Source organism: Balaenoptera ricei, chromosome 13 (genome assembly GCF_028023285.1).
Source record: "Balaenoptera ricei isolate mBalRic1 chromosome 13, mBalRic1.hap2, whole genome shotgun sequence".
Lineage (NCBI taxonomy): Eukaryota > Metazoa > Chordata > Mammalia > Artiodactyla > Balaenopteridae > Balaenoptera > Balaenoptera ricei.
Window position 1 is genome coordinate 5,811,404 of NC_082651.1, and position 18,203 is coordinate 5,829,606.

Genomic DNA, 18,203 nt, shown 5'->3' on the forward strand with positions numbered 1-18,203 from the left:
GTCTTAACCACTGGACTGCCAGGGAAGTCCCTGAACTTGGTCTTCGGCTGATGCCTTCACGAGTAATAAGTGTCCATAGGAAAGTAAGGGTAGGCCAATCACACATGGCTAGATGTTTGCCATAAGAGGCAAGAAATCCAAAGAAAAACATTTAAGACATAATCTGTGCCACTTTCCCTCTAACTTTAGATATATCCACTAAACAGCTTAGGTTGTGTGCAGTAAAGGTACAGTTTATCTTAATCTCAAGTTCAAAAAATACTGATTTCAGCATATCCTGATTGTAGCCCACTTACCCAAGACCACTTCTATCGTCTCATTAGCTGGACTCACGATCTCAGGTCTCTTGTTCCTGGATTTCACTGAAAGAAAAACATCCATAAGGTCTCTTATAGACCAGAATCTCAAGTGATGACCACACTTGGCAAAATATACCAACAATATACTACAAGGCATCTGCCTGATATTCCCTCTACTGGCCAAAGCATATATAGCAGGAGACAGAAGGCCAGAGGTGAAGGTAGGAGGCTGACACAGAGACCACAGCAAAACTCACAGAGTTGGCCCTTCTGAACCCAGAGTTTGGTGCTGCAAAAAAAAACACACATCACCCGGCCCTGGGTCTCCAGACAAGTGCCCCTCTTCATGCAACTCAGGAAAAACGAGTCGTTGTGGAAAGGGACTTCCCTGGATGGAGCATTATTAATTAACCAGAAGGCCATCTATTGCTAGATCTGCTTGTATTAGTAATTTTCACAATGACCCAAGAGTGAAAGCCACAATTATTGAAGAACGCCAAACATTTTGGCATAATTCATTAAAATAAGCAGAAAAATACTAAGGAGCTCCAGAAATTAATCTGACTTTTATTTACAAGATGATTGGCTTCAAGAGTTGATCTGGGGCCAAGCCTGAGAAACTATGAATTTGAATGCCCAGTATTCATTCTGCCACAGTCAAAAAAAAAAAAAAAATGTTAGCTCCATCAGGGCAGGATACTGTCTCCTTTGTTCCCTAATGTATACCTAGAACAGTGCCTGAAACATAGTAGATGCCCAATAAATATTTATAAATCCACCTTTAGAAGAAAACAAAACAAAATACAACCTCACATCTGATTAAGTATATTATTTCTACGTAAGGGATCAGAAAGGATGGCAGAAAGTATTTAAAGCCCATTTGACCTATTTTTGAAATTCTGTAGTGCCCTGTTTTCCCTAAAATTTGGTCTGCTGGTCTGGTTGCAGTATCCCAAGAAAAACAAATCAGAGCTACACAATGACCAGAGAGGGGCTGCTCAGGAACTCAGGATGCTTGTGATTCAAGGACTCCTGAAAATGTACGAGTCACTGATGCTTGTAGGATGTAGGGGAGGAATTGATTCTGAGACAATAAAATTAACCTTTGGAAAAAAAATGAATTATTGTAGAATTGAGAAAACATAGCTCTCTGAAAAGTGATCATAATCTGGGTTTACCTGGGATAGTCCCTGTTTATGCCTGTTGTTCCAGAGTAATTACTGATAGAGACTGCTTTGACTTTCAAAGTCCTGGTTAAACTAACTCTATTCTTATCTTACTGAAAGCTTAGAAAACCCTGGTATTTACAGAAAGGTTGAGCATTCTGCCCATCCCCGGGTAACTTGTAGGAGTGCCTTGGTTTTATTTTGTTGTAGTTTTTAATATGAAATATGGTTAATAGAAGCCTCAGGAAAACTAACAAGAATAATCATCATGCACCTACTCATTTCTCATCTGTTTGGCCCCAGGCACAGGACCACAAGCTGAGCACACTTGATCTCTCACTTTTGCAAGAAGCTTGGAAGCTTGAATTTTCTTACAGAGGAGGAAACAGCCTTAGAGAAGTTAAGTGACTGGACTAACAGAGATCTACCAAGACTGTAACTTGTTCCAAAGTTCATTGGCATCCATCCATCACGCCAATGACTGCTAGACACTCAGACTGCCCAAGTGAGGGATCTCAGAACTGTCATTCCTCCAATGCTTCTCCAGAGAACCCTCTAGAGAAGCAGCTCTAGCCAGGCCAAAGAACGTGCCTCCTAGTTCAGCTGGAACACATAGCTCATCCTTGTCTGTTTGATCAGCACTGCCTCTGAAGTAGGAATGAGAAACACATACATAGCACGTAACAACAAAACCTTAACTAAAGCCAGGTGACCTCTGGCAAGTCATCAAGCTTCTCTTGGATTTAGTCCCTCCATAGACAATGAAGGTGATATTAGACTTATGGTCTCTGGGCCTTCCTGGATTTAAAATCCTAGGATTGGAGCTCTGACTCACCTAGAGTAATGAGTTCTATCACCCGGCTGACACGATACTGCTTTCCCAAGTGTGCGTAGGATGCATGACACGTATAGTGCCCATTATGCGCCGTAGTCACATTCGTGACGATGAGTTTATTTGCTATTCCAACAAAGTTTATATTGTCAAGAAGTAGAGGTTTGCAATCCTAGACAGAGGGAGAGGAAGAAGTATTGAAAACCAATTATTCATATTTATATTCGTACGTATAGGAATAGAAAGGTTCCCTGCATACAAGTTTTAATATTGCATTTTTTTGCAAAGTCATAATTACATTCCCAGGACTTACATTTTTATGCCTATGAGGCTTGCACTTTGAAGACAAGTGAAGACAAACTTACTTTGCAAGAGAAACACATTTGAGGAAAGAATGCTAACACTATAGTTGCTTAGTAATGCTATTCTTCCATTCTTCACTGATATTATTTATTTTGTATTTTTTAACCTCTACAAGATGATTGTCCATGTAAGCTTCAAGAAGCCGGGTAGATCAAAGATACCAGAATATGATGTATTCCATGGAGTGCTGGCCAATCGCCTTTCAGACAGTTAGAGAAACCACTAGGTACTCCAAGGACCACTTAATGTTTGTAATAAAACACAAAATAATATACTTTGTAACAAATAGTTATTTCTTAAAAACCCTAAATTTATAATCATCCTTATCTTTAAACATCTTTTATGCCTACGAGACTTTTCTCAACTCTACCTTATTAAACAAAAATGACATATTTTTAGTTAAGCTGCAAATTAAATGTGTACAGTCTTCAAACCTTTTGAAAACATCCTATTAAATTTCACCACTCAAAAGCAAAATAATATGCCAAATGAAAAAGTGCTTTGCAGATTCATCCTATTGTCTGTGATAGAAAAACTATTTTATTTGCTAGGTGAGTAGAATGCCATATGTAATATAAAATTACCTTATACCACTGTATTTGGGGTAACTCATTGTTTTCATCTTTGAAAAAATCCAAATAAGGACATACAAGTTGTCCATCTCCTGGAATCAGTAGTCTCTGTGTAAATACGGCTTGTGAATTGTAACACAAGTTAGGCTCATGCTGTACAAACTCTGCAGCTATTTTAGTTTTGAGGCAGTAAGTTGAATTGCTAAAATAAATCAAAATAGGTTTATTAAAATATTTTTCGGTCCTTAACTATTGCAGGTACATACAACACATGTTTGTAACATATTAATTCCTTTCTTACCTCACTGCACAGTAGTAATATCCGGAATCCTCTACTTCAGCAGGAACAAACCAAAGTTTATCTTTGTGCTGATGAATCCTGGAGTCTCTTTCCGTAGATACAGGTGTCTTGCCGTCATTTTTATACCAAATTATAGGGCCTTTGTGTTCACTTAGGATAAGAGGACATGAACGAGCATCAATTTCATGTGCAGACGAAACTAAAATAACTTCCTCTTCACGTTCCTCACATTTATCTTTAAAAGGGAGAAAGGGAAAGTCATTTCTATAAGAAATTTGTCAACGTTTCTTAATGTAATATCTAAGTATAAACACACCAATTATTAAATACATTAATTTGTGTTATACGTGAGACTGTTAGTAGCCTTATGATTAAGGGAATCATCTTGGAAGTCTAAAAGATTTCTAGCCAAATCCAGGATGTCACTTACTACTTGTGTCCTTGAGCAAGTTATTTAACCTCTCTCCTCCCCTCTTTACTCAGCTAAAAATTGGGGATAAGGTAGCAGGAAAAGATGGCTGCTTCAGTAAAAAGATGGAATAACCGTCATTTACCCTCCCACCTGAACAACTAAAAAATGCACAAAGTATATGAAATAACAATGTTCAAGACATCGAACATCAGGGAATGAAGGACACAAAGGAGGCAAGCCCTAGGGTTTTCCCAAATTACTGTGTAGAGAGTGATTCTAGGCCATGACATTGCTGGGAGGAAATGCAGGCAAAACCCAGTGTTCTCTCTTGAGTTGAGGAGATGGAACAGGGAATCCAGGTAAACCAAGAGAGTGGAGGGCAGAGTACCAAAGAGATTACAGCTCTACACAGAGAGTAAGCAAGCTTTGGAGGTCTGCAGAATCTCCCTCAAGTTTTCAGCTGAGTATCGATTAGCAGAAGCATGAAAGAAAGCTACCCAAGGCCAGAGTGAAAATTGCCAAAAGAATTAGAGTGGATAATACCCGGAGCACACACATGCTGGGAATAGTGGCTGTTCTCAACAGCCAGAATGGACAATCTTATCAGTCATGGGGCATCAGGTAGAGAATCCAGAAGGGTTTTGTCTCAGTAGATGGAGCAAGTTAGGCCTAGAATAAACCTTGTTCTGCTCCTGACTTACAAAGCTTAAAAGCAAGACCTAAAAGGATCAACTATTTCCAAGTAACACCCTTGTAAAAGAACAAAGCTCAAGAACATTTTTAGTAATAAAAAAATATCCAATGCCCAACATGGTAAAATCTACAATATCTAGCATCCAATCAAAGATTACTAGGCATGCAAAGAGACAGCATAATAAAACCAATATAAAGAGAAAAAAAATCAGTCATATCAAAACTGACCCATAAATGACACAGATAATAGAATAGATGGAAAAAATTAAAAGTTATTATCACTGTGTTCCACTTGTTCAAGGGGCCAGATCAAGCATGTTGAGTAGAGAAATGAAAGAGATTATTTTTAAAAACCTAAATCAAACCCCTAGAGATGAAAACTACAATGTTGACTTTAAAAAAAAATGGATGTGATTAATGGCAGATTTGACACTGCAGGAAGAAAAGCTTAGTGAACTCCAAGATATAGCATTAGAAACTCTTCAAAACTAAACACAGAGAGAAAAATAACAGAATGAAATAAACAGGATTCTAGTTAGCTGCAGGACAACTTCAATACATGTAATAAGAATCCCTGAAGAACAGGAGAGATGGGTTGAACAGGAAAAATATTTGAAGAAATACAAGTTGAAATTTTTCATGGTTTTATGAAAATGATGTAGTCACAGACCCCAAAATCACAATAAACCCCAAGCATAAGAAGCACGAAGAAAAGCACACCAAACAAAGACAAAGATGATGTAGCTTTCTTGCCAGAAACAATATAAGCCAGAAGAGGGCCGAATAAAGATAAGTACTAAAAGAAAAAAAATCATCTACCTAGAATTCTATATCCAGGGAAAGTACCTTTCAGAAATAGAGGCAAAATAAAGACCTTTTCATATTTATAAAGGCTATAAAAATTATCACCAATACACCTGTACTGCCAAAAAACATAAGGAAGTCCTAATAGAAAGAAAGAAAATAGTATTAGATGAAAAATGAATCTACATAAAGGAATAAATAGCACCAGAAATGTTTACTACATGGGTAATCATAATTTTTCTTATTATTTAAATCTCTTTAAATACAATCGAATGTTTAAAGCAAAAATAATGTATTTTGAGATTTATAACACATAAAGAAGTAAAATGTATGGAAACAATAAGGCAAAGTTCAGGAAGGGAGAAGCGGATATATACTGTTTTAAGTTTTTTATACTATTTGTGAATTGGTATAGTATCACCTGAAGGTAAACAGTGATAAGTCATAGATGGATACCATAAGCACTAGAGTAGTTATTTTTTAAGTTATTAATATAAGCCAACCCAGAAGACAAAATAAATCATGAAAATTCTCAATTAATCCAAAAGGCAGCAAAAAAGAGAAAACACGTAACAAAGAATTAATGGTACAAGGTGAAAATAAAACAAGATCCTAAAATAAAACCCAAACATATTAACAATCATATTATATTTTTTTCATGGTCTAAACAACCCAGTTGAAAGGCAGAGATAGTCAGACTGGATAAAGAAAGAAGGATCCAACTATATGCTAACACACACACGAACTCACACATAAACACACTTTAAGTGTAAAGACACAAATATGTTAAAAGTAAAAACAGGGGGAGGGGAGAGAAATATGTTAACACTAATCAAAAGAAAGTTTGAATGTTTATTATTATCAAAGTAGATTTTACAGTGAAAAATATTAACAGGGATTAAAAAGAGTCATGTAATTATGATAAAGGAGTAATTTGTCAAGAGGTACATAGTAATCCTAGACATTTACTCACCTACTGACAGGGCTTCAAAATACATGAAGCAAAAACTGATAGAATTGCAAAAAGAAATAGAGAAACCCACAATTATAGTCTGAGATTTCAACAATCTCCTCATAATAATTGGTAGAACAAGTACAACAATTAGACAGAAAATCAGTAATGATATAGAAGATTTGAACAACACTATCAACCAATTTGGCATAATCAATATTTACAAAAAATCCCACCCAACAACAGCAGAATACACATTCTTTTTAACTGCACACAAAAGAACTTACCAAGATATACCATATTCTTGCTCATAACCCAATAGTCAACAAATTTAAAAGAATTCAAAGTATGTTCTCTGGTGACAATGAAATTAAATTAGAAATCAGTAACAGAAAAATATCTAGTAATTCACCCATGTATCTAAAAGCTGAAAAAAAAAAGAAAAACAACCAACCAACCAACAAACAAAAAAATCACCCATGCATCAAAGAAGAAATAAAGGGGACTTCCCTGGTGGCACAGCAGTTGAGAATCCATCTGCCAATGCAGGGGACGCAGGTTCGAGCCCTGGTCTGGGAAGATACCACATGCCTCGGGGCAGCTAAGCCCATGCACCACAACTACTGAACCTGTGCTCTAGAGCCTGTGAGCCACAACTACTGAGCCCACGTACCACAACTACTGAAGCCCGCATGCCTAAATCCTGTGCTCCGCAACACGAGAAGCCACTGCAATGAGAAGCCCGCGCACCACAGTGAAGAGTAGTCCCTGCTCGCCACAACTAGAGAAAGCCCAAGCACAGCAACGAAGACCCAACGCAGCCAAAAATAAATAAATTAATCAATTTAAAGAAAAATGAAGAAGAAATAAAGGAGGAGATTAGGAGATAAGTCTTTTGACCTGAATGATAAAGAAAACACAACATATCAAAACGTATGGCATGAAAAGGAAACAATACTTAGAGGGAAACTGATAGCACTAAATGTCTGTATAAGAACAAAAGATCTCAAATTATGACTTCGGATTCCATTTAAGAAATTAGAAACAAAATTACACCCTAAGTAAGCAGAGGATAGTAAGAGATCCAGGAGAAAAATCAATGAAATGGAAAACAAAAACAACAGAGAAAAAAATCAAAGATACCAAAAGCTAGTTCTTTCAGAAAAATCAATAAAATGGATAAGTCTCCTGCCAGACTGATCAGGAAAAAAAGAGAGGTGACATCTCTCATTAAAATGATTTTAAAAGAGTAATGAGGAAATATTATGAACAGCCTAATGCCAATAAATTCAACAACTTAAATGGGCAAATTCCTTGAAAGTACAGACTATAAAATCTGCCTGAAGAAGAAATAGATAACCTGAATAGCCCTACAGATATTAAAGAAACGGAAAGTGTAGTTAAAAACCTCCCAACAACAAAAAAAATTTCAGGCCTAGATGGCTTCACTGGTGTATTCATAGACGGACCAACACCAATTTTACACACACTCTTCCAGAAAATTGAAGAGTCAGTAACACTTCCCAATTCACTCTATGAGGTCAGTATCATTCTAATTCCAAAACCAAACAAAGACATTCCAAGGAAAGAAAACCACAAAACAGTCTTCATCATGAACACAGATGCAAAATTTCTTTAAAATATCTTAGCAAATTGAATGCTACAATATATCAAAAAAGGACAATGCATTATGATGTACACAACATCCAAAAAAAAAACAACAAAACAAAACTAGGAATAGAAGGGAACTTCCTAAAGCTAATAAAGGACAGCTATAAAAACCTTACAGCTATCATATACAAGATTAGAAACAAGGTAAGAATGTCCACTCTAACCACTTCTATTCAACATTGTATTGGAAGATCTAATTAGTGCATTAAGGCAAGAAAAAGAAATGGCATACGGATTGAAGAGAAAAGTAAAATGTCTTTATTTGCAGACAACATGATTATCTATACAGAATATGCTATGAAATCTACCGAAGACCTAGAGGGTTTGTAAGTTGTAGGATACAATATGAATATGCAAATTTGAATGTGTTTATATATTACCAAAGAACAATTAGAAACTGGATTTTTTTAAATGCCTTTTACAATAGCATCAAGATATGAATAATTTAGGATAAATGTGACAAAAGATGCATCAGACTGATCCAATGAAAATTACAAAATAAATTTATTTAAATAAATTTTAAGAGATCTAAAAAAATGAAGACGTCTATACTTTGTTCATTGATCAGAAGACTTGACATTGTTGAGCTGCCCAGTTCTCTCCAAACCAATTAATACTCAATTCAATATTATCTTGATTGTGATGATGGTTTCAGGGGTGGATATGTATGTCAACACATCAAATTGTATACCTTAAACATGTGTGGTTTATTGTATGTCTATTATAACCTCAATAAAGCTATTTTAAAACAGAATGGAAATAAAAGTGGCTAGGCACTCAGCAAGGTACCTGCACTGATGGAGGACTGGTAAGTATTTAGCTCCTAGGAGTAACAGTAGTTAACAATAACAGTGATCAAAGAGTAAACCTTAAGGTCTCAGCTCTGGGGTTTGCTCCACCACTCCATCAAAACTGTTCTGATCAAAGTCACCTATGACTTTTAAGTTGCTAAATCAAATCGACAACTCTCGGATGTCATCTTACTTAGCACATCCGCATTGGACACGTGTTATTCTCATCCTTGAAACACGTTCTTCACTTGGCTTTCAGGACATTTGTCTGGTTCTCCTCCTACATTTCAGGCCAGTCTTTCACTGGTTCTCGGATGAATGGAAGGCTAACCACCCATCCCTGGAGGGCTGCAGGGTTCACTCCTTGAAGTTCTGTTCTTTTCTAACCACATTCACTCCCCAGGTAGACCCATCTAGTCTCGGTCCTAATAGCAGCTGCTTGCCAAGGTCTCCAATTTTATACTTCCAACCCCTGGCTCCAGACTGCTTAGTCAACATCTCTATTTAGACATCTAATGGACAGCTAACTTTAACATGTCCAGTCTGAACACGTGACCTTCCCCCCTCCCATCAACGGCAACTCCACTTTGCATGTGCTTGGGCTGAAACCCTTAGTCATCCTTGATTCTTCTCTGTTTCTCACACCCACATCCAATCTGTCTGCAAATCCTGCTGGCTCTGTCCTCAAAGTATATCCAAACTCTGAAGACTCACTTCTCCTTGTCACCCTTGAATAAGTTACCATCATAGCTTGCCTGGATTGCCGTAACGGCCTCCTAACTGGCCTCTCTGTTTCTCCCTTTGCCTCCCTATGATCTGTTCACAGTATAAGAACCAGAATGAGCCTTTAAAATATGGAAATTCCCTGGCAGTCCAGTGGTTAGGACTGTGCACTTTCACTGCTGAGGGCCCTGGTTCGATCCCTGGTTGGGGAACTAAGATCCCACAAGCCGCATGGCATGGCCAAAAAAAAAAGAAAGAAAAGTTAGATCACCTCTCTGGTTTTAAACAGGGAACCTACACAGTCTTCCCACCTCAGAGTACAAGCCAAGATCCTTAGAAAGGTCTACAAGGTTCTCTACACAGTCAACCCTCCACTGCCCCCCATTACCTGAATGACCTCACCCCGTATCACATCCCTCAGCACTCCCTCTGCTCCAGCCACAGCAGATTTCAGCCCCTGGAACATGCCAGTACTCCTGGCCTCAGGGCCTTGGCACATGCTGCCTAGAATATTCCCCCACCCCCAACCTGATCTCTATATAGCTCCCTCCTCCCGCTCCTTCAGGTTCAACTCAAGAGTCAACTTCTCAGTGAGGCCTTTTCTGGCCACACTATCAAGAAAATTTAACCTTCTGCCTACCCCAATCCTCAAAGTGTATACCTTCCTTTTCTGCTTCTTTTCCTCTCCACGCTTACTGCCATATGACATAATATATATTTACTTATGTAATGTATTGTCTCTCTGCCCTACTGGAATGTAAACCCCAGGCAGATATTTCTGTCTGGATTATTCACCACTGTAGCCCCAGCAGCTAGTGCCTGGCACACGGCCGGAGCTAAATGCGTTTGCAGCAAGAGAGGAGAGGGGAAGAGAAAGAATGAATAAATGGAGAAAACAAAGAACTGCCAGCTGTGGTTCATAAAGACTACATTTAACACCTCTTCTGAATGAAAGCTAGGATTTCCCATAGTACACTCTTCAAGCAGCAACAAAGTGGGAAGAGGCCTAGACTAGACATTGGTGATGTGGATTATAGCTTTTGCTCTGAAACTAGCTGCATGACCTTGGGCTCTTAACCTCACTGGGCTTCAGTTTCCCAATGTATAAATGAGAGAATGAAAAGTAAAGATCTTGAAAGGACATCCAGCAATACAGTTCTGTGACTTGGGCGTCCACAGACACATGTAAGAAAAATGACTCCGTTAAGCAAGGTACTTCATGTATTCTAAATAACAGATTTTCTTAGCAGACAGGGACACAAGGAAATGCTTAACTCACCAGCCTCCAGAGAAGAAGTCAGTAGAGCTATGAAACAAACAAGCCTGAATAATACTTTCATATTCTCCTGGAGAAACAGAGGAATGAAAGAAAAATTTTAAATGTTACTATTCCCAAAAACATGTCTAAAACTACATACACGGACTCCCCTCCCCCCGGTCCCACCCTTACCCGCAAGTCACACTGATGGGTTAGTCTCCCTACATCATTTATGTGATCATGCTTCTGGATGCAAACTGGGGAAAAGGGGAATGAAGATTTTTAACAGAACTGGGGACAAACTCACACAACTTAAGATTAACAAAACTTCCATCATCTGTTCCAACGTTCATTTCCATTTAAATTTCCCCCAAATCTAATCTATGCTACACCCAAAATAGACTACCCACTAGACCCTAAACCATCTTGCCTCTACTTACATGGATGTGTTCCCCACCTGGAATGTACCCACTGCCAGGACCCACTTGCAAAGCCTCCCCATACTTCCAGATCCCGCTAAAGCTCACACCTTCACTTTATAAGGTAAGACACTAAACCGTTTGTACGAAATGGTATATAGCTGCATAGAAATGCACCAGAAAGACTAAAAGAAATAATAACAATATATCAAAATTGGGTTGCTTCTTCTGGTTGGTTGGTTTGCCCCTTCTCTGGGGCTTGCTGGGGCTTTTTATCTAAAATTTCTATAATAAGCATATATTAATCTTATCACAAAGAAAAACAAAAATATAAACAAAACCTCCACAGCTCCCCTGAGTGGTTTAGAAGCGACACTAACATAGCAGCAGCTACAACAGGTATTGATCAGCCATAGGGCCACATATTAAGCTGAGGTCCTGGTAACCTAGCATTTCAATTTCCTAACACTCTGTCCATATACTTGGCAGGGGGCGTAATCAGATTAGGCACTTGACTGATGCTGGAAGGAAAGCACGCCCATGGCCTTATCCATAAAACATCCCTAAAATAATATCAATTGAAAAAGGAAAAAAACACTCCATTTTGCCTACCTTTCTAAACTTCTCAAGCCCAAATTAAGTTAATGTTCAGTACGGCCCCCTTTACCTTTTTGAACGTTCCTGTGCAGTGCTCCTGAAGGGGGACCTTACAACTACACGCAATAAATTCCAATCTCGTGCTTCCAATGAACTTATGCACAAGTCTATTCAACAACCTATGAATTCCTAATATTCCACAGGCCTCAAACCAAACTCATTCTCCCCACCAGCCATGCTCCCCACCTTAGTGACAGGCACAGCACTGCCACACCCCCACCCACCCAACGAGAGACCCGGGCTCAGTGACCCCGACACCCGCCATCTCCAGAGCTGTTCTCACCAGCCCTAAACAGTCCGGCTCCGGAGATCACCAAACCAGCCCGGTTCACTCCTACCCACTGCTGATGCCTCTTTAGCTCAACAATCACCGGCTCCTTCCTGGATTAATTATGCCAACTAGCTCCTTATCAGTCTCTCTGCCTATGGACTTACTGCTTCTATTCAATCCAGGGATCTTACAAACTCATAGTTACCAAGTGATCGGTTCAAAGCGCCTTCACCGGCTCCCCAGTGCACCCCAAACAGTCCGCACCCCTCAGCAAAGCACACAGGTCCTCTGTGCTGAGGCGCTGACTCCCTCCAGACTCAACCCTCCGCCCTTCTCTCCCCCTGCCCAGTCCATACGTCAGCCTTCACCTTGCCCGGTTCTCCACCCTCAGAGCCCTTGCCTTTGCTATTCCCTCCACCCTTCACCTGGTGGTGAAGGTACCTCCCCACCCATCAGGTCTCAGCCGGGGTCACCCTCCTCCCACCAGCTCCAGGGAGCCCCCAGAACCCTTGCCTGGCCAGACCGTCTTTCTCTGGGCCCCTGCAGCAACCTGTGTGAATGCCTTAGCACTTTTCACTGCAGTTACCCCAGGAAAGGGAGCCTCATGGGGGCAGGAACCACGACCCGCTTATCACTGCACCCACAGCTTCCAGCGCTGTGCTGGGAACTCAGAAGCCCTTGATGCGTGCTCACAGAATGAGTGAAAAAATGAACTAAAGAAATAGCTATCCCCTCTACCCGACCTCAGGGGCAATGGCCAGGGCAGACCGCATAACTTCATGCTTCAAAAAAAGCTGTCCTTTTCATTTTACAGAAGATGAAATTTGCCTGTATTCTTTTCTGTAGCCGTAAGTTAACTGCAAACACAAAATATTTTAACTAAGATATCACGAACCCAGATTCTAATAACATGCAATCATTTGAATATTAGCTGGACAATGTTCTACTTAAGAAGTGGTATTAAAAGGTATAAAAAAAAGGACAATGTGCTTTTTAAATGCAGGCATACCTCGTTTTACTGCGCTTCGCTTAACTGCACTTTGCAAATACTGTGTTTTTTAACAAATGGAAGACTTGTGGCAGCCCTGCATCGAGCAGGTCTATCGGCACCATTTTTCCAACAGTGCCCGCTCGCTTCATGTCTCTGTGTCACATTTTGGTAATTCTCACAGTATTTCAAACTTTTTCCTTACTATTATGTTTACGTTCATCTGTGATGAGGGATCTTTGATGTTACGGCTGTAATTTGTTTTGGGGGCACCACGAACCACAACCATATGAGACAGCAAACTTAATTGATAAATATTGTGTGTGTTCTGACTGCTCTACCATCTGGCTGTCCCCCCAACTCTCTCCTTGGGCCTCCCTAGTCCCTGAGACACAACAATATTGAAATCAGACCAACTAATAACCCTACAATGGCCTCTAAGTGTCCAAGCAAAAGGAAGAGTTAATCAATGTGGCAAATTTCAGTGTCGTCTTATTTTGAGATTGCCGTGGCCACCTCGGCCTTCAGCAACACCCACCCTGAGCGGTCAACAGCCACCAACCTCCAGGCCAGACCCTCCACCAGCACAAAGATGATGATTTCACTGAAGGCTCAGATGACGGTGAGCATTGTTTAGCCATAAAGTATTTTTTAGTGAAGGTATGTACCTTGCTTTCTTGGACATAACGTTATTGCTCACTTAATACACCGCAGTATAGTGTAAACATAACTTTTATATGCACTGGGAAACAAAAATTTCGTGTGACTCACTTTATTGCGATATAAGCTTTATTGTGGTGATCTGGAACCAAAACCACAATATCTCCAAGGTGTGCCTGCAAATGCAGGGAAAAAGAAGGCAATCTAAGCGTGAGAGACACCCCCATTCGCATCCTCCTCAGTTTACCCCCAGCATGAGGACAGTAATCCCTGTACCTGATTCAAGCCTTGAAACCTGCCTCAGAGCCATGAGACCACATTCCGTTAGTATCCTGTAATTCTGACATTTTACTCACATAAATTAGCCTTCTCCCAAATTAGTCTAGATTAAGAATATTATTATCATATTTACCTTGAACCTGTATTCAGATTATTAAATAAGATAGGAGGCTTTGACGTCTTGCAGTCTGGCTTATTAACTATTTCTGTAACCCTGAGGAAGTGTGTTCTAAATTTCTAGGATAGAAGGAAGTAAATAAAGGGTTAAAACATTTCCCAATTACCTGTTCCAGGCCAATCCATTACTCACATTAATTTATTAAAGACACCACAAAATCAACTGAACTCTGCCAGGTGTTAGTTCATTTAGTCACAAGCTCTGGCTTGTTCGATGAGTGGGCAGGGGAGAAGACAAGGAAGGTGCCAGGCTAAATTCATACAGAGTGTGTCTGGAGATATAATTCCAAATTAACTGTGGGCAAACAACGTTTAATAATTGCAAGTCCAAGGACAGTGTGATCTTGGACACACTCCTCCTGAGCCTCAGTTTCCTCGTCTGCACAGTTGGCAATGAACTGGATGACTTCAGACCCCTTCCTATCTAATAGTCCATAAAATGCAGGAGCCTGGCCCCAGGGGTCCAGGTTTTACTTCGCCTGCCCTGGAACTGCTCTGGGAAAAAGCAGGTGGGTGAGAGAAGCCCCTTCCCCTCAGTAGGGGACCTTCTGAATCCCTGTCAGTCTCCAGGATCCTAGGGCAAGGGGGTCGGCTCCAGGCCACGGGATGGGGGTTAAGAGTGCCATGACTGCGGACAGTATAGAGGAAGCAGGTAAAGACGTACCATCCAAGGCCAAACTAAACAAAAAAAATGAACAAAAACCCCCGTATGTCCCAAAACAATACAAAATTCCAAGGGTGAAGCCAAACCTGACTAGCCTTCACCCTGCTAGTCCTTGAAAGGCTGGCGAAATCAGAAAATCCCTCAACAACATTTGCGTTCTGCTGTATACCAGCATACACAGCCTGTATACCAGGCTGTATATGCTAGCGCCAGGGACAAAAATAATTTTAAAAATTCAAAATAAATAAAGTGAAATATAAAACAAGAACCTGCTCTTCAAGATGGTCACAATTTAGCCGTCAGCCACGTGTGATCACGCAATACATCCCACATACCCACCACTGGCACACTGGATAAAAGTTCAGCCTCTGTGTCGCAGTTCCCCCTTTGGACAAAATGGGGATGACGATAACAGTATTTGTCCTTGAAGGCTGTTGTGGGGACTCAGTGAGTTGTCACACATGAAGGGTTTAGAACATTGTCTGGGAAATGGTCACACTCTGAATTAGTTATTATACGTCACCCCATGCTCTGATGACAGATGTAAGTTTTGGTAAAATGTTCTCAGATATCCATTCATTTCTTTATTCATTTGCTGCCAAATCAACAACTGTATATGGAAGAGCTACTACATGCCTGTGTGTACACTTGGTCCTGGGAACAAAACTAGGAATAATGACCCAGGGGCTCGAGGAGCTCACCAGCCAGCAGGGAGAGTGGACATGTCTGCGGAGTTACACCACAATGCGGGACTGACTGTCCATGGGGAGAGAGATGCCCCGGGTAGGAGGGGAGACAGGGCCTAACGCGCCCTGAAGGAGGGCTTCTGGACCAGGTGAGCCTCACGGTGGGGAGAGCATGGGAGAGATTCATCATGTTCCGGAGCATAAGTCAAAGGTGAGGCGCCGGGACTTCCCTGGCGACCCAGTGGTTAAGACTCCGCGCTTCCACTGCAGGGAGCGCAGGTTCAATCCCTGGTCGGGGAACCAAGATCCCACGTGCCGTGCTGCGTGCGGCCAAAAAAAAAAGGTGAGGTGCCAAGAGGCAAAGCTGGAGAGATGGAAAGTGCCCAGGACACGAAGAGCCTTGCTGAGCAACTGGGACTGCCATTTGTAGGTGGCAAAACAATCACTTAATGGTTTTAAGCCACAGAGTGGTATACGATCAGATTTTCATTTTTTTAAGGAAATTTTGGCAGCCATGTGGAATATAAACGGGAGAGCAGGTGTCTGGGGAAGGGCTGTAGATGAGCAGGGATGCAGGCATGAGCGGCCAGCAGTGACAGACAGACGGAAGGGGGCAAATCTGAGACCCACTCAGAGGCAAGCCAGAGAAGAGATCTAGGACCCACCGGCCCTGATTCCCTCAGGTGGGACCAGCAAGGGCAGGGCAGGTGAGGAGGGCAGGTTCCGGCACCCACACAGCCGAGGAGATGCCTGGGGGTGTCCCTCACTGCACCACCGGCCTGGGTCTCCTGAGACCATGTAACAGAAATCAAGAATTCAATTGTGAGGTGGAAATTCAGTGAAATGGACATGGAACCCGGGATGATCTGGAATTGAGGCAGCTCAGACCTGCCCTGGGAGCCACCGTCACGTGGTCACAGCTGAAGCTGAAGGGGAGGCGACCCTGAGAAAGCGGGTGAGCAGTGCTTCTTAATGGGTTCACAGACCCCTTCAGAAATCAGGTAAAACCACGGAGATGTCCCAAAGAAAAATGTACCGCCAAAACCAAAATATTTTGTATACAATGGGAAATAGTCCAGAACTACCTGAAACAGGGTGGAGGACTTCAGCTGTTGACGAGAAAAGGCTGGCGGGCCCCTGGGGTGAATCAGCCCAGAAACTGTGGAGAAGGCCTTGTCTCGTAGGAAGTGACCTGCTCCTTACGAACGAGTCACCATCTTCCAGGGGCGCATCTACCTGGGGAAGGAAATGCACACACAAGCATGAGCTGGAACAAAGAACATCAAGTCCCCGACCACCACACAGATCTCAAGGGGTCCAAAAAAACAAAACAAGCTTACAAAGATGAGTCACCTGTTTGAAGGGCACGTGTTCCACAGTCCTTTGAGAAAACAGTTTCAGAAAATCAAGTCAGGGGTGAAGAATACAGAGGCTGACAACCCCTAGTTTTTTATTAATTTTTATTGGCGTAAAGTTGCTTTACAATGTTGTGTTAGTTTCTGCTGTACAGCAAAGTGCATCAGCTCTACGTATACAGAGATCCCCTCTTTTGGATTTCCTTTCCATGTAGGCCACCACAGAGCACTGAGTAGAGTTCCCTGTGCTATCCAGTAGGTTCTCATTAGTTATCTATTTTATACGTAGTATCTATAGTGTATATATGACAACGTCTAGTTTGTTTTGATTAAACGCACACACCTGGCACTTTGCTGCACACAGGGATGAGTTAAACCACCTCGGGGAGCCCACCACTTAACGCACCTGGCCACTTAACGCACCTGGAGAATAATGCTCAGGGAAACACACCAGATGCCAGGAAAACCTTCCAGGCCCTGTTTAATAACAGTCACACCCTCAGAATCTTCACTCTTCCTCTGCACCAAGCATATTAACACACTGGCATTCCAAATTACATAACTTTAGATAACTTCTAAAAAGCTGAGCTGGGAATGCCGTACTGTGACATCCTCTAGATGTTTCACCATTCATTCCCTGGTTTTGAAGTTTCCTTTTAGTGTTTTGGAGTGTAATATTTTTTTCTCAGGTCTGAATCATTTCCTTAGGCCTCTGAGAAGCTTGTAAGGCCTCAGCATAAGGCCTTTTAATGCCCAGTGGATAAAACAGCCTAATTCAACGCCAAACATTCTGCTTAGACTAAATGTGCTAAGTGCCACCCTTGTTATTCACTTCGGACTTAAGAGAAAGTACAGGGCATCCCATCAAGGTGTCAGAGCTCGTCATCATGAATCATAACAGGACACGAGATCAAAGACAAGCCTCCCAGATAGTCCCGTCTGCAGGCCCAGCAAAGGGCCCTCCCCACCTCCAGTCGTGTGGCCCAGAATGACCGCAGCTGATGGCGGTCCCGTGGATGACGTCTGGGAGAAATTTACAGACTGGGGGAGGGGTGGACGGGCAAGCGGACCGGATTTGTTTGGAAGGCCCAGGAAACCTTCTGCAGGGAAGGACACCCCACAGCCCTCTAACCACTTCGCTTTCCCTCCTCCTCTTTGCTCCAGAAACTTCTTAAAAGGATTTTCATATCCACTGCGGAATGGCCTGCCC

General features: G+C 41.5%; 1 protein-coding gene across 4 annotated transcripts in view; it reads right to left on the minus strand.

Annotated features, from left to right (window-relative positions):
* IL1R1 (interleukin 1 receptor type 1) overlaps positions 1-18,203 on the minus strand; it is a 94,097-nt gene that overhangs the window by 17,466 nt on the left and 58,428 nt on the right. For 2 of the 4 annotated variants that reach the window (XM_059942361.1, XM_059942357.1), the window contains exons 2-7: positions 16,724-16,874; positions 10,859-10,925; positions 3,534-3,768; positions 3,245-3,434; positions 2,301-2,469; positions 297-362 (exon numbers count right to left, since the gene is read on the minus strand). In XM_059942361.1, coding sequence (XP_059798344.1) covers positions 297-362; positions 2,301-2,469; positions 3,245-3,434; positions 3,534-3,768; positions 10,859-10,919 — 721 coding nt within the window. In that variant the 5' untranslated portion in view covers positions 10,920-10,925; positions 16,724-16,874. Of the gene's footprint in view, positions 1-296; positions 363-2,300; positions 2,470-3,244; positions 3,435-3,533; positions 3,769-10,858; positions 10,926-13,943; positions 14,015-14,244; positions 14,349-16,723; positions 16,875-18,203 lie in introns of those variants that run through there. The other 2 variants (XM_059942359.1, XM_059942360.1) reach the window with 2 other exon arrangements.